The sequence below is a fragment of the Anastrepha obliqua genome, chromosome 5, assembly GCF_027943255.1.
Source record: "Anastrepha obliqua isolate idAnaObli1 chromosome 5, idAnaObli1_1.0, whole genome shotgun sequence".
NCBI classification, from domain to species: Eukaryota; Metazoa; Arthropoda; class Insecta; order Diptera; family Tephritidae; genus Anastrepha; species Anastrepha obliqua.
This window is the reverse complement of record NC_072896.1, coordinates 129,310,979-129,327,659: the sequence shown is the minus strand read 5'-3', so window position 1 is coordinate 129,327,659 and position 16,681 is coordinate 129,310,979. Positions and strand designations below refer to the sequence as shown.

The window sequence follows — 16,681 nt, the reverse complement described above, 5'->3', positions numbered from 1 at the left end:
GCTGCTGAAGTAGATTTTTTGGGTTATCGGGTAACAGCGCTCGGGTCAGCACCACTTCCTACCCGAGTCCAAGCACTATGTGACTTTCCCAAGCGTAAAACGATTATTGAACTAAGGAGATTCATCGGAGCAATAAACTTCTACAGGCGACACATTAGAAATGCCGCTACGACACAGGCGCCTCTCAACGAATTTCTGAAAGATTCAAAGAAGAATGATCGGAGGCCAGTACCATGGACAGCAGAGGCAGACAAAGCGTTCGCATCTATCAAGGATCAACTCGCAACCGCAACTTTACTGGCACACCCTTCACCATCCGCTGAACTTCGTATCACTTGCGACGCATCCAGCACCGCTTTAGGGGCGGTATTAGAGCAAAATAACAATAACGTTTGGCAGCCGCTTGGATTTTTCTCTAAGAAGTTATCACCCGCGCAGATTAACTACAGCACGTATGATAGGGAGTTGACGGCTGTGTACGAGGCCATCAAACATTTTCGCCATTGGGTCGAAGGCCGCGAGTTCGTTGTGAGAACAGATCACAAACCCCTCATTTTCGCCTTCCGACAGCAATCAGACAAATCATCTCCTCGCCAAATCAGACAGCTGGGATTCATAAGCCAATTCACCACCAACTTCGAGTACATTTCCGGTTCAAACAACAATGTAGCAGACACGTTTTCTCGCGTGGAGACTATGCACATGCCAGCAGTGATCGACTACGACGAACTATCGCACGCCCAGGCTGCGGACGAAGAGTTACAGTACCTGTTGACTCACAATGAAACATCGCTTAAACTGCAATCACTGATTTTTGGTCCTAATAGTCAGACTGTGTTCTGTGACGTCTCAACCAGCAACATCAGACCATTCGTGCCAACATCGCTACGCCGAAAGATCTTTGAAGCCTTACACAACCTCGCACACCCCAGCGGCAGGATAACAGTCAAAATCATAGCTCAACGGTATGTGTGGCCATGCATGAATAAGGATGTAACTCAGTGGGCTCGCGAGTGTGTTCCATGCCAGCGCTCCAAAGTAGGTCGCCACGTACATCCGACTCCTGCCGAATTTCCTAGCCCAGACGAGAGATTCGACCACGTCCATCTGGATTTGGTTGGACCTTTGCCGGAATCTCAGGGGTACAGATACTGCATGACTATGGTCGACCGATTCACGAAATGGCCCGAAGCAGTACCCATTAGAGACATCACGGCAAACACGGTTGCCAATACATTCTACGGTAGCTGGATTGCTCGATACGGATGCCCCAAGCTGCTCACCACTGATCAAGGCACACAATTTGAAAGTGCGCTCTTTACGGCCCTATCTCGCTTAGTGGGTGGAAAACGCATTCGTACCACGGCATACCACCCTGCAGCAAACGGGTTGGTAGAAAGATGGCACCGCACTCTTAAGGCGTCAATCATGTGCCACCAGATTCCACAGTGGACTCAGGTTCTACCATCGGTACTTTTAGGCCTAAGGACCTGCTATAAAGAAGACCTTAAAGCTTCACCCGCGGAGTACCTCTACGGAACAACCCTCCGAGTGCCAGGTGAGTTTTTTTCGGACGGAGACCCACCAGTGGATTCCCAGTTTTTCCTCGAAGATTTCCGCACACATATGAGAAGAATCAGGCCAGCTCCAACAACACACCACGGTCGACAGAAAACGTTCTATTTCAAAGAGTTGTCCGCGTGCACACACGTATTTTTGAGAGTCGATGCAAACAAACGACCTCTCGAGCCACCGTACTCAGGTCCGCATAAAGTTATCAAGAGATTGGATGAACGGGTCTTCACCATAGAAGTGAATGGCAGAGAAATAAACGTAAACATCGAACGCCTCAAGCCAGCCCATCTAGCCAGCAGCGAAGTTTTCGACTCTACATCCCACCGACGAGTTCTCATCAGACCAGGGAGTTTGCAGCCTTGCACCTCAACGAGCCTACCCGTACAACACTAGGTGGAAACCCGCTCCACGGGTTAATCATGAGCATTAAACTCAACCTTATCGGTTCCCAGATAAGGCTTTCATTTGGGGGGAGTTGTGTGGGAACACAGATGAAAGTGTCGTACGGGAACACACCTATACCTATCAGTGTGGCCACACTGATTTCATTATTCATTATTCATTTTTATTCACTATTCAACGGAATTTAACGTCGTTATGAATTCGAAGAATTAGATCATTCGAGAAGCGTTCTTTCAACTACAAGACACATAAAAATTAGAGTTCTGTTACAAATTAATATATTCATCTTAATCTTGAGTTTTATTGAAAATAAAGCGTGTTAATTTTTATATAAAAGTATATGTGGAGTTTTATTCCCCCACACACTTATGTACCATTAGCGAAAGTGTCAAATATGTCATTGACACTTTGCTAATAGAGGAAGCGGCCGTCACCTAACACTTATGGTCCGCTTTCCATAGAATTAAGATATACATAGAATCCTAAGCTTCACACATATTAAGAATTAAGCTAGGGTTATGAATGTAGTAGTAAGTAAATAAGTTATAAATAAGAAAAGATGAATAAAGAGAGGAAGATTAATTATTGAAACACCAACCAAGGTAGTTTATTTTTAAAAACCTTCCGCGCTTCGTGCAAAAGTTAAGTTGTACACCTTTTGGCAATCGGTTGGAAATTGGATGTACAACCATCACAAAATGTAAGACAAAAGCCTCTCTGACTCGAATTTTCCTCAACATTTTTGGCGGTAAGAGTCCCATAATTCCCTCAATTTTGCTCTGATTTCGCTGAAACTTTCATTGTACGTTAGGTAAGACTCCCCACTTTCCAACCATGTACACCTTTTGGCAATCGGTTGGAAATTGGATGTACAACAATCACAAAATGTAAGACAAAAGCCTCTCTGACTCGAATTTTCCTGAAACTTTTTTTGGTGGTAAAAGTTCCATAGTTCCCTCAATTTTGCTCTGATTTCGCTGAAACTTTCATTGTACGTTAGGTAAGACTCCCCACTTTCCAACCATGTACACTTTTTGGCAATCGGTTGGAAATTGGATGTAAAACAATCACAAAATGTAAGACAAAAGCCTCTCTGACTCGAATTTTCCTCAACATTTTTGGCGGTTAGAGTCCCATAGTTCCCTCAATTTTGCTCTGATTTCGCTGAAACTTTCATTGTATGTTAGGCTAGACTCCTCACTTTCCAACCATGTACACTTTTTGGCAATCGGTTGGAAATTGGATGTACAACAATCACAAAGTGTAAGACAAAAGCCTCTCTGACTCGAATTTTCCTCAACATTTTTGGGGGTAAGAGTCCCATAGTTCCCTCAATTTTGCTCTGATTTCGCTGAACCTTCCTTTGTACGTTAGGTAAGACTCCCCGCTTTCCAACCATGTACACCTTTTGGCAATCGGTTGGAAATTGGATGTACAACAATCACAAAATGTAAGACAAAAGCCTCTCTGACTCGAATTTTCCTGAAACTTTTTTTGGCGGTAAAAGTTCCATAGTTCCCTCAATTTTGCTCTGATTTCGCTGAAACTTTGATTGTACGTTAGGTAAGACTCCCCACTTTCCAACCATGTACACCTTTTGGCAATCGGTTGGAAATTGGATGTACAACAATCACAAAATGTAAGACAAAAGCCTCTCTGACTCGAATTTTCCTGAAACTTTTTTTGGTGGTAAAAGTTCCATAGTTCCCTCAATTTTGCTCTGATTTCGCTGAAACTTTCATTGTACGTTAGGTAAGACTCCCCACTTTCAAACCATGTACACTTTTTGGCAATCGGTTGGAAATTGGATGTAAAACAATCACAAAATGTAAGACAAAAGCCTCTCTGACTCGAATTTTCCTCAACATTTTTGGCGGTAAGAGTCCCATAGTTCCCTCAATTTTGCTCTGATTTCGCTGAAACTTTCATTGTACGTTAGGCTAGACTCCTCACTTTCCAACCATGTACACTTTTTGGCAATCGGTTGGAAATTGGATGTACAACAATCACAAAATGTCACATAAAAGCCTCTCTGACTCGAATTTTCCTGAAACTTTTTTTGGCGGTAAAAGTCAGACAACAACTTATCGATGGAGGTGTACCTCAACGAAACAGAGTCGCGTTATTTTAGCGAGTTGTTTCTGTGTTGTGACGTGGAAAAGTAGGTAAAATACCCATGCTAAAAGCTATGGAATTGTACCGTTCAGCCAACATCCAAAACGACATATTTAAAGAGGTACCTTAATACCCGTCAGAACTTTTTATTTTATAATAATTGCGATTTTTCTATTTAAGGTTATTGCTCTTGCCGGTATATCTTCGACGGTATTGCATATTTCACGGGGGCAGTTTTATTCGTGTCTAAAACTTATTGCTGCATATCAAGCTGGAATGCAACTACGCCAGGAGATTATTGTTTCTTCTATACCTTTGCCTTTGCCTCGTTTCAGTTGGAAAGATTCGCCTAGTAGCATTGAACCGAATACAGCTGCAAGTGGGTCGAAGACTCATCAGCCTACAAATGGATCGAACTCAATACCACCTCCTCCAGTTGCTGAACGAAAAAATTCTTTAACTCGTAGGCCAAGTGACTGGGAAGTAGAAGGCTCTGGAGACAATTCTAGGAAGAATTCTGCAATGATTCAACCACATTTTCAAAAGGAAAGAGATTCAGCAATAAACTCGGACGTGCCTAGTACTGATTCAGAAGTCGATCAAAATGAATCAAGTTGTGGCGATGGCGCCAGTCGTATTGTTAATAGTGGATGTAGCGGGCGTGAAATTGTAAGCAGTATTATCAGTATGTGTTCATTAATTACAGCATTTGCAACGTATTGGCGTTGGTCATTGACGATAACATTATAGGCTATTACCGCCCGAAAATCAAGTTTAAATTAGCGGTACGATTCCGCCAAAAGCCATTTATTTCATTAGCGCGAGTACACCCTTTTTGGGTATTTGGCCGAGCTACTCCTATTTGAGCTGTGCGTCTTGATGTTTTTCCACAAATGGAGGGGCCTACAGTTTCGGGCCGACTCCGAACGGCAGATATTTTTTTTGTAGGAGTTTTTTCATGGCAGAAATACACTCGGAGGCTTGCCATGGCCTGCCGAGGGGCGACCGCTATAGGAAAAAACTTGTTCTTCTTTTTGGCCTTTCACCCGGATTCGAAACTACGTGCTTTCTGAATACCGAATGACAGTATATATATATATTAAATCGTACATCCTTTTCTGGGTTTTTGGTCGTGCTGCTCTTCCAATTTGTGATGCGTGGCTTGGTATTGTTTCACAAATTGAGGGACTTACAGTTGAAGGACTTACGGCATAAGAGAATTATGAGAATTAAAAAAAAACCTACAGACCTGTCAAAACACCGCCCTTCGGACAGCGACCGGGTGCCTCCTGATGTCACCCATCCAACACTTACTTGTTGCTGTCGGTGCGTAAATGCTACAAAAAACACCAAATGTGCAACTATTTTTTCTACAACTCTCTTTAATACACACAAATAAGTCACCACCCAATGCCAAAATCCTTTTCACAAATAGGTACAACTCCCGTGTGCACTCTTACGCCTTAGTATTGCTTGGCACTTGGTAATTATGTTTGATTAAATAACAGAAGACGCTCGACAATTTTTTTACATCAAATTCTTAAGTATTTGATGACAAAACTATAAGCTTAGTTCAAGTAATTGTGTTTACTTCTTCAATAGCAAAATTGTATTGTTTTGCATTTAAATATATTTTAGCATAACGTAACGAAACCTAAAATACCGTTTCAGCATAATTCGGTTCAACTGGGCGGCGAATAAAGATTTAATTTCAAAATGCCCAATTTTTTCATAAAAATATATAAAAGAGGCTTTTAGTTAATTTCTTATTAAAAGTTAGCACCGAAGGGAAAAATGACTTTTCTGGCATCACTGATAAAATGTTAAATGAGCAATATAGCCAGATGTTAATTTGACTACTGATAGCATGGAATTTGTTTTATGAGCTGGCAGCACTATGCGAAAATGGGAAATCATTGCCTTTAAAACTGTATACTAATTTGACAATTCGTCGTGTGAAAACGTTGAAGTAAATGCAAGGATTGTAGATCTCGAACAATTTGCTATAAAAACACAATTACTTGAACTAAGCTTATAGTTTTGTCATCAAATACTTAAGAATTTGATGTAAAAAAATTGTAGAGGGTCTTCTGTTATTTAATCAAACATAATTACCAAGTGCCAAGCAATACTAAGGCGTAAGAGTGCACACGGGAGTTGTACCTATTTGTGAAAAGGATTTTGGCATTGGGTATTGTGACGTAGGTGGGTGGTGACTTATTTGTGTGTATTAAAGAGAGTTGTAGATAAAATAGTTGCACATTTGGTGTTTTTTGTAGCATTTACGCACCGACAGCAACAAGTAATTCAGACAACAACTTATCGATGGAGGTGTACCTCAACGAAACAGAGTCGCGTTATTTTAGCGACTTGTTTCTATGTTGTGACGTGGAAAAAGTTGGTAAAATACCCATGCTAAAGGCTATGGAATTGTACCGTTCAGCCAACATCCAAAACGACATAATTAAAGAGGTACCTTAATACCCGTCAGAACTTTTTATTTTATAATAATTTCGATTTTTCTAATTAAGGTTATTGCTCTTGTCGGTATATCTTCGACGGCATTGCATATTTCACGGGGGCAGTTTTATTCGTGTCTAAAACTTATTGCTGCATATCAAGCTGGAATGCAACTACGCCAGGAGATTATTGTTTCTTCTATACCTTTGCCTTTGCCTCGTTTCAGTTGGAAAGATTCGCCTAGTAGCATTGAACCGAATACAGCTGCAAGTGGGTCGAAGACTCATCAGCCTACAAATGGATCGAACTCAATACCACCTCCTCCAGTTGCTGAACGAAAAAATTCTTTAACTCGTAGGCCAAGTGACTGGCAAGTAGAAGGCTCTGGAGACAATTCTAGGAAGAATTCTGCAATGATTCAACCACATTTTCAAAAGGAAAGAGATTCAGCAATAAACTCGGACGTGCCTAGTACTGATTCAGAAGTCGATCAAAATGAATCAAGTTGTGGCGATGGCGCCAGTCGTATTGTTAATAGTGGATGTAGCGGGCGTGAAATTGTAAGCAGTATTATCAGTATGTGTTCATTAATTACAGCATTTGCAACGTATTGGCGTTGGTCATTGACGATAACATTATAGGCTATTACCGCCCGAAAATCAAGTTTAAATTAGCGGTACGATTCCGCCAAAAGCCATTTATTTTATTAGCGCGAGTACACCCTTTTTGGGTATTTGGCCGAGCTACTCCTATTTGAGCTGTGCGTCTTGATGTTTTTGCACAAATGGAGGGGCCTACAGTTTCGGGCCGACTCTGGACGGCAGATATTTTTTTTTTGTAGGAGTTCTTTCATGGCAGAAATACACTCGGAGGCTTGCCATTGCCTGCCGAGGGGCGACCGCTATAGGAAAAAAACCTGTTCTTCTTTTTGGCCTTTCACCCAGATTCGAAACTACGTTCTTTCTGAATACCGAATGACAGTATATATATATATTAAATCGTACATCCTTTTCTGGGTTTTTGGTCGTGCTGCTCTTCCAATTTGTGATGCGTGGCTTGGTATTGTTTCACAAATTGAGGGACTTACAGTTGAAGGACTTACGGCATAAGAGAATTATGAGAATTAAAAAAAAAACCTTTTATTACACGGGTTTTCATGACTGTAATGGGTTTGAAACCCGAGTTTTACCGAATGGTCGGGCGTCTAATCCGGCTACGGTTAATGTATAGCGTTGTTGGAAGAACAACAATTCCGTAGGAGTGGATTGTATTTTGTTTTAAAGCACTGCCATCTTAGCAGCATTCCCCAAAATAAATAATTTTTAGATAATGTTAAAAGGCATAATATACTATAACAACAAATAAGTACGTGGTATAAATGGTGGATGAAAATACTTTTTATAACTAATTCAATTTTCCTGTTGGACTTCTAAAATTTCTATGACAGCACCGACATCGTGGCTCACCAGAAGCATGGAGTACTAACAGCGATAGTCCCACACCGACAAATAGCGTTACGGAACGCCAGTGGGCCAAAGAAACATTATGGCAAGGTTTGTTAGGAGAAGAGCATCGACAGCTTCTCGGCACAGAAGAAGAATCGTCTGATCGTCACAGTAGTGAAGATGAAAATGAGTCTGATTTGGAAAGTGTATATCAAATTACGCCCGAACAACGAGATTATTACTACAAACAATTTAAAGCTGTGCAACACGATATTAATGGATTGCTTTCCGGTCAGATTGCGAGGTATAAACTGTTGGTTATTGAACAAAAAGAAAATAATTTTAAAATATTTAATTCCAGAGTATTTTTCGAAAAATCAAGGATACCCGTAGAAGAATTGCGGCACATTTGGCAACTATGCGATGTAACTCGTGATGGTGCATTAAGTTTGGCTGAATTTACAGCTGCTATGCACTTGGTAGTGCTGAGACGTAATAATATACCTTTGCCAGGAGCGTTGCCATCCTGTTTGCATCCTACCGTACTACAACATAGCTCACAACATGCAACTGCAATTACACTTCCACATGAACCGCCTGAAGCGGATTTGTTGCATTTAAACGATGACGACGAAGAAGACAAAACGGATAATACCATCGTTATTTCGAATACAACAACTGGGACACGATTTAATGATAAAAACGTTATGAATATAAGCACTTTGTCGTCATCATCACAAGTAGGCAAACTATTGTTTAATATTTTTATCAGCAAAAGTAACCCTTTTTTCTTAAATTTACTCAACTAATAGGCGAGTACAAGTTCTAGACAAGGAAATCAAGCTCCTTTAACACCTCCTTCCTTGCCACCTCACACAAAGAATCGCAGTATATCTAATTCACCAATCGTCGAACCCAATGCTACACCTCCTAATTTGCCAGTTGAAGGAACTGCTTTAACCAAAATAAAAGATCGAATTTTATGGGGTCCTGCGGTAAATATTGCCTCTAAGTCTGTTTCCACTCAATTTCATTTAAAATCAATAACTAGGATTTGCCACCTACACAGTGGACTAAGTTCACGGAATCTCCTACATCAAATGTGTCCAGTCCTGGTCCAAAACCGGTAAACTTCGATATGCAACGAACAGCACAAGCAGTGGTGTCGGACCCACAAATCTTGCATCCCGTGCCGTTGCGAGTTACCCCAGTTGGTAAGTTAAATTTTGTCATGAAACATCTACGGGTAAGACTCCGTCAAAAAGTAAGTAATATGCATGTGATATTTCCGTTTTTTTGAAACTCTGAGGAATATTAATCTTACATGAAGCACTTTGAAATCCAAGAGGATTTTGAAATAAATTCAAATTGGTGCTAGCTAGTGCGTAAATTCAAATTCAAATTCTTATTTAAAATTTATAGTCCGTTTATTTAAAATAAATAAAATTATGTATGGGATTTAGTTTACAAGGCAACGGCCTTGACTGGGTTTAACATGGCAAACTCCAGGGACCTATCCTTGTCACTTGCTTTATCCAAGTCGACACACAGCCCCCTGGATTTGATCCTGTCTTTTCCTTGGCAATCCTGGATAGCTGCTGAGCACCCGCCGGGCAGTGAACGAATGTGTGAGACGAATGTCCCCCCAAGACATTAAATTTGGGTTGTGCGCTGGGTTTGGGACCCGCCACGGAAATCAAAACACAACCAGTGAAGACCGCAATAGCCTCGGATAATGAACCCCTCAACGTTGACAACCATCGCAAACGAAAACCGGACTACGATTTACGGATATGCACCTGGAATGTCCGAACCCTAAATAGGGAAGATGCCATGCGGAGCGGCGCGAATTAGGATGCGGATTTGTTGTAAGCGGGAGGCTTCGGTCCCACGTCTCTAGGTTCACAACTGTGAGCGATAGGCTAGCCACAATCCGTATCAAAGCACGGTTCTTCAACATAAGCCTGATTTGCGCGCACGCCCCAACGGAGGAAAAGGACGATGCCATCAAAGACAATTTCTATGCGAGACTCGAGCAAGTATATGACCGCTGCCCAGTCCACGACGTGAAGATCGTACTCGGGGACTTCGACGCAAAGGTTGGGCGAGAATCTGTCTTCGATCCCACCGTCGGTCAGTTCAGCCTCCACGAGACCTCATCGAACAATGGTCTAAGGTTGATCGACTTCGCTGCGGCGCGAAACATGGTAGTTAGTAGCACCAGATTCCAACACCTCAACATCCATAAGGCCACCTCGCTGTCCCCTGATCAAAGAACGTGCAACCAAATTGATCATGTTGTGATCGACGGAAGGCATGCTTCATGTGTGCAGGATGAGCGAACGTTCCGTGGAGTGAACATCGACTCTGACCACTATCTTGTCGCAGCCAAGATACGCATGCGGTTATGCAATGCGAAGAACGTGCGCCCCACTACGCAACGAAAGCTAGACGTCGCTAAGCTACTATCACAACGGACTGCCGAAACTTATTCCGCTCACCTCTCGGAGTTGCTCCTCCACGATTCTCTACCTGCAGACGCAGGCGGACTTTGGGCACATATATCCCGCTCTATGCGAGCTGCCGCTGAAAAACCATTGGGTTTCAACGCCCACCTAAACGAAACCAATGGTACGACGAAGAGTGTCGCGAAGCTACTGCAGCGAAGAATGCAGCTTACAAAAGAACTCTGCAGTCAGCTGCAACGCGGGCCGTTCGAGATAACTACAGGGAAAAGAGATCGGAAGAGAGGCGCCTCTTCAGACGCAAGAAACGAGAACAGGAGAAGCGTGAGCGTGAGCTGCTAGAGGAGTACAGGGGCAGGAATGATGCTCGAAAATTCTATCAACAAGTCAAGCGTCTGACACAAGGTTTCAAGACCGGAGCATCAGCCTGCAAAGATAAAAACGGAAATCTGGTTATGGATAAACAGTCCACACTGGGCATATGGAGGGAACACTTCTGCAATTTAGTTGCTGGCGATGACGCACACAATTCCGACCCAGTAGAAGATGACCCGATACCGCCAGTCGACGATAATTTGGACGTTCCACCACCTAGTTATGCCGAAGTCAGAGTTGCCATTCAGCGGCTCAAGAATAACAAAGCGGCTGGCGCTGACGGCTTGCCCGCTGAATTGTTCAAGACTGGCGGCGATGTGCTGATAGGGAGCATGCACGCATCTGCAAAATATGGCTAGCAGAAAGCATGCCCGACGATTGGAATCTCAGTGTCCTTTGTCCTGTACTGAAGAAGGGTGACCCGACGATCTGCACCAACTACCGGGGCATCAGTCTTCTAACCATCGCCTACAAGGTCCTGTCTAGCGTCCTATGTGGAAGACTTAAGCCGTTTGCTAACACACTGATCGGGCCTTATCAGTGCGGCTTCAGAAGTGGTAAGTCCACCATCGACCAGATTTTCACATTACGCCAAATCCTGGAAAAGACCCATGAAAAGCAAGTCGACACCCATCATCCCTTTGTCGACTATAAAGCTGCGTTCGATAGCCCGATAAGGGATTGCCTGTACGCCACCATGTCTGAGTTCGGTATACCAGCGAAGCTCATACGGCTTTGCAGAATGACGTTGAGCAACACAACCAGCTCCGTCAAGGTAGGAAATAACCTCTCCGAGCCATTCAGTACCGTTCGAGGTTTCAGACAAGGCGAGACACTGTCATGCAACCTCTTCAACTTCGTGATGGAAGGGGTGCTCCGAAAAGCAGGTGTGCATCGTAATGGCACTATTTTTTACAAATGTGTCCAGCTCCTTGCGTACGCCGATGACATTGACATTATCGGCCGCTGTAAGCGAGATGTCACGGCTGCGTTTTCTGCTATCGAGAAAGAATCATCACGAGTGGGTCTGGCAGTGAACGAGGGTAAAACGAAGTATATGTTGTCTACAACGCGGAACACACGGCGTGTAGGAACACACGTCATTGCGGACAACTATACTTTCGAAGTTGTGTCAGAGTTTGTTTATCTTGGCACCGCCGTTAACAGCAACAATGATATCAGCCTGGAGATCAAACGGAGAATCGCTCTTGCTAATAGGTGTTACTATGGGCTAAGTAAGCAATTGAGTAGTCGAGCCCTCTCTCGCATGACCAAACTGACACTTTACAAGACGTTCATCATACCCGTGTTGCTTTATGGCGCAGAGGCATGGGTAGTGTCACAAAGCGATGCAGCCGCTCTTGGGGTGTTCGAGAGAAAAGTTCTTCGTAAGATCTTCGGTCCTGTGCGCGTTGGCGAAGACTACCGTTCAAGAATGAACACGAGCTGTATGAGCTCTACGCCGACATTGACGTAGTTCAACGCATCGCCATCCAACGCCTGCGTTGGCTAGGGCATGTCGTGCGTATGGATGAAGAAGCTCCAGCAAAGAAGGTGTTCGAGGGCGAAGTCCAAGGGAGCCGACGAAGAGGAAGACCATTGCTCCGGTGGAAAGACCAAGTGGAGGAAACCCTATGCTCGCTTGGTATACAGAATTGGAGAAGGCGCGCGCGGAGCAGAGGCGCCTGGAGAGAGCTAGTGAGGTCGGCCGTAACTCGGTAACGGGTTGTTATGGCCACCTAAGTAAGTAAGTAAGTAAAATTATGGAGAAGTTATCATTATCATGTAACGCTTGAAACACACAAACGTGCACGAACCTGCACACGTAGAGAATTGGCCGATAAGGATTATTATTATTATAATTTCAGGAGTATATAAAAGTTAAGAAAACAACAATTAATATGATATTAGATGATGATGCAGTGATCGTAATTTTGAAAAAAAGAAAACGAAATTACAATTAAAGTAATCGTATTCTAAGTTTGTTCGATGAAGGATTATTTTAATTTTGGTCCTGTCTTTTTCGTTTAAGTTAAAGGATTACTTTTACTAAGTGTGAATTAGAGAAAATCACTGTGGATTTTAAACAGATAAAAGGATTTTTTTAGCTTAACTCTGAATTTATATGAAACAATATCTTAAATAAGTCGATCGAAATATATGCATAAGTATTTGCAAAGCTTATGAAAAGACTACCAATTTCAACGATTATAAAAAAATTGTTCAAGTTTTCGCAGAATTGCAATATTTATTTACCTTCAAAGTAGTCTTTAACAAACTTCTTTCCCGTTTAACTTTTGCACATTTCTCGAATTACTTTGTTTACGATTACTCAGAAAATTTTAATTAAGAAAATTCTTATTATTATTGTTAATCTGGAATTATAGTAATTGTTCATCGAAGGCTATAAGATTACAATTACTATGATTGTAATTAAACATTTTTTTGGATTGAATTGAAATTTAGGTTTAACTCGATTAACGATTACAAAAATGCAAATTAAGCTGCGATTAAAATAATTGTGCAATTGATGGTAATGTTGAGAACATGAACCTGATAGATCTATAAGAAAAAAAAAATAAAGTAAAATTTTATACTTACTTACTCCCTACACTCAACCCAACATTGTAAAATACCCAAAGTTGCCAGGTACGCTTGCCTCTCAAATTGGGAGATTATGTTTCTTTTAAATCCCAAAATATACTTTGAGTAATTTTAAAAAGGCAAGTTATTGTATAACGGTTTATTTATCATAAACTCTATAAAACTGTCGCCATTAATGTTGTAATATTTCTTTATATAAATTTCCATATTAAATATATACTGCATTATTTTCGAAAATGATACACGTCATGGGCAATGTCAAATTTGTGTGCTATACACCGGAGATTAGTATTTTTGTTCTTGAATAAATTTTGAACTGTGTTTTTGTTTTTATTCATCATTCATCAGTTTTAATTGAATATGTGTGAAATTTGTTTTTAAATCCTCTTAGACTTCAAAGTATCTCATATAAGACTATAATTTCCCAAAAAAAAACCTACTTGCAATTTATTTACTTATTGACGGAGTCTTACCCCTAAAATGTTATACATAAGCTAACTTTGTAATTTAGCAGGCTCGGTTCCTGTGAATGCTGCAGTATCTGCTACTGAAACTTTGAACACGGACGGTTGCGATATGTCCAATCATCAAGATGCAAGTTCTAAACAAGTATCACAAATCTCTACTAGTGGAATGATCGTAGGTTCCAACAACAATAGCAGTGCCACAAACATGAATTTACATAATCGAGAGCCTATTCAGAATAACGATTTACGTGCAATACAACGCCCACAGGCAAAAAAGTTACCAACGAAAAATATTGGAGCTTTGCCGCCACCGCCGCAAAGAGAGTCCTCTATAAGTAGTGCAGGGAGTGCTTCAGGTATCACAAACACCTCATATGTAGGTTCGGCAGTTTCTGCTGGTGGAGGAGATTGCAGCGAATTGATTAATAGCAGTCAACACCAGCAGTTATTTCAAAATAAAAAGGATCCTCCACCTCTACCACCCCCGCGACCACACCGCCACGGCCGGAGTAGCAGTTTGGATTTAAATAAATTTAAAATTTGTGCACCTGCTAGTCAGCAATCGGAGGTATACGTACTTGCTAAGTTTTTTTATAATTGGCAATAATAAAAATAAAATATTTATTTAAGTTTATTTCTTTAATTCTAATTGTATATCATAAATTTTATTTAGATGACAGCACAAGCAAGTTTTGACCTACAGACCTCAACTGGTTTTGCCGATTTTACTCATTTTTCTGGCGATGATGTGGTATTGGAAAATACCTGAGCAATATATATTTTCTGCTCTAACGGATAATATTTCTATTTTTTCGTATTTTATAGAAAGACACATCCTCTGATCAACAACAGTACTCCTTGCCTCCAGTGCAACCATCGGTGTCAGTACCAGCAGCTTCAACGGCGACCGTCATGCCCCCAACACGATTCTCGTTGCAACAGTCGAATCAGCGAATATCGGCGTTTGAAGTATATCGGAAACCAAATACGTTGCACAGTTCCCAATCACCCATAGCGAAAGATTCTGCGTTACAAAAGCAACCATATTTTCAGTCACAGCTTAGTTATCCGACACAACCAACACAACCGCCACCTCCTATGCCTACACCATTTGGTGCTCTAGGGGCTGCCGCAATAGCACAACCGCCACAATTACCGAATGCTGATCTCTACGAAAAACGAGTGAATGCTATTAGCGAGACGTTAAGACACGTATCCTTTAAACAGGAAAACAATATGAGTGATATATTACGGCACTTGCGTGAGCAAAATAACCTCTTGTTACATTTGTGCAACGATTTAAGTGATGAATTGCTGAGCGTGCAGACACGCAAGGAAGAATTACGACTGAAAATGGAAACGTTGACATTGACCGAGTCATCAACTCTGATTAACACACAACAGCTACCGCAAATAAGCATACGAACTAGTTCATCTATTTCTGCACCAGTTACAGCAAATGTTACTGGAGGTTCAGGCAGCTCAGGAGTACACTCGAATGTGTAAACTAAAAACGAAAGGTATAAAGTGCACGGGGAGCTTCATTGTTTTTAACTTTCTATTATGAAATTATTCTATCTATTTTTATTTATTTATTAATATGCATCAATTTACGAAGAAGAATACCAGAAGTAGTTTTAAAAATATATTCTCCTATATAAGCAAACTTTCATGTACTTTGCTTGCAGAACTATTTGAATAAGTTGGCTTACAAGACGTTACCAGTATTTTCTCAGAATAGCATATTTAGAAAATTTATATTCTTAAAAGGATTTGCCATAATTTGAATTAGAAAAACATTTAAGTTGGTGTTTGATGACTACAACTATGTTTCAAAAAGTTTTCGACCAATCAGAATGCATTCCTCAGCGTGATATTTTAGCTCAAATTCAATATGCGCAGCTATTCGTATAAAACATATTCACAAAATCTATTTATTTGATTGCCGTATGAGTTGCTGAGTATAAATCATTGATATTTGATTGAACGAAAAAATACTACCGTTTTTATTGTTTTGACATTTTATTTACCAGTTACACTCATACCACAACTTAAAGCTTTTGACTTTGTATTGTGAATTACATGTGAGCAAATGATGTCAATAAATTAGAATATAATACACATTTTTTTTTACTTTGTTTTTATTTTGCATCGTAGCTTATGAGAATGATTTGTACACAAGTAATTCACGATAAGACGAGTATGTACATATGTATATCCGATATGCCATGCCATGTTGGTAAAAAATATCCAAGCTCTAGCAGCGACAAGTATATTAAGAGTATACCACAAACTATATTCATAGACTAACTATAATGACAATTAAAAAATAATAGTTATTCATTCCAAATTGAAAATAAATCGCATTCATACAATTTAGAAAATGTCATTATATTATATTATGTTTATTTAAGAACTACATATATTTTTCATTTATCTAATATATGAATATTTTATTATGTACATACCGTATATATATATATATATTATGATAATACAATTTCGTTAATCATTTATAAAATGATAGTCTTCGTGTATCTCTTGGCGCAAATCGAAGAAAAATTGAAGCCATACAAATGTTTTAATGATAGGTATATGTGATTGTAACAGTTTAAACACGAATTCATTAATATAATTGACAAAGTGGTAAATTAGTGATTAGAAAATTAAAGCTAATATGTACCTTCTAAGTACTTTGTATAAAACATGAAAGAACAGATAAAGAAACCCGGCTTAACATATTGGGGAAATACATATGCATATTTAAACCACA

General features: G+C 40.5%; 1 protein-coding gene across 2 annotated transcripts; it reads left to right on the top strand.

The window, feature by feature from the left end:
• The first annotated feature begins 6,025 nt into the window (after positions 1–6,025).
• Positions 6,026–16,681, top strand: LOC129247222 (ralBP1-associated Eps domain-containing protein 1). Of its 2 annotated transcripts, none has more exons than XM_054886254.1 (10): positions 6,026–6,297; positions 6,372–6,564; positions 6,624–7,112; positions 8,000–8,301; positions 8,359–8,737; positions 8,810–8,992; positions 9,049–9,211; positions 13,953–14,476; positions 14,582–14,659; positions 14,734–16,681. In XM_054886254.1, the coding sequence occupies exons 2-10, from the start codon at positions 6,418–6,420 to the stop codon at positions 15,412–15,414; spliced, it is 2,946 nt and encodes a 981-aa protein (XP_054742229.1). In that variant the 5' UTR covers positions 6,026–6,297; positions 6,372–6,417; the 3' UTR covers positions 15,415–16,681. The 2 variants fall into 2 exon arrangements, with proteins under 2 accessions (XP_054742229.1, XP_054742230.1); XM_054886255.1 differs by having other exon boundaries at positions 6,027–6,297; positions 13,956–14,476.

Bases quoted from the DNA above. Each gene is read 5' to 3' on its own strand.
- LOC129247222 (XM_054886254.1), top strand. From the start codon at position 6,418: ATGGAGGTGTACCTCAACGAAACAGAGTCGCGTTATTTTAGCGACTTG. The intron at 8,302-8,358 runs GTATAAACTGTT...ATTTAATTCCAG, and splicing joins CTTTCCGGTCAGATTGCGAG to AGTATTTTTCGAAAAATCAA. The intron at 8,993-9,048 runs GTAAATATTGCC...ATCAATAACTAG, and splicing joins GAATTTTATGGGGTCCTGCG to GATTTGCCACCTACACAGTG.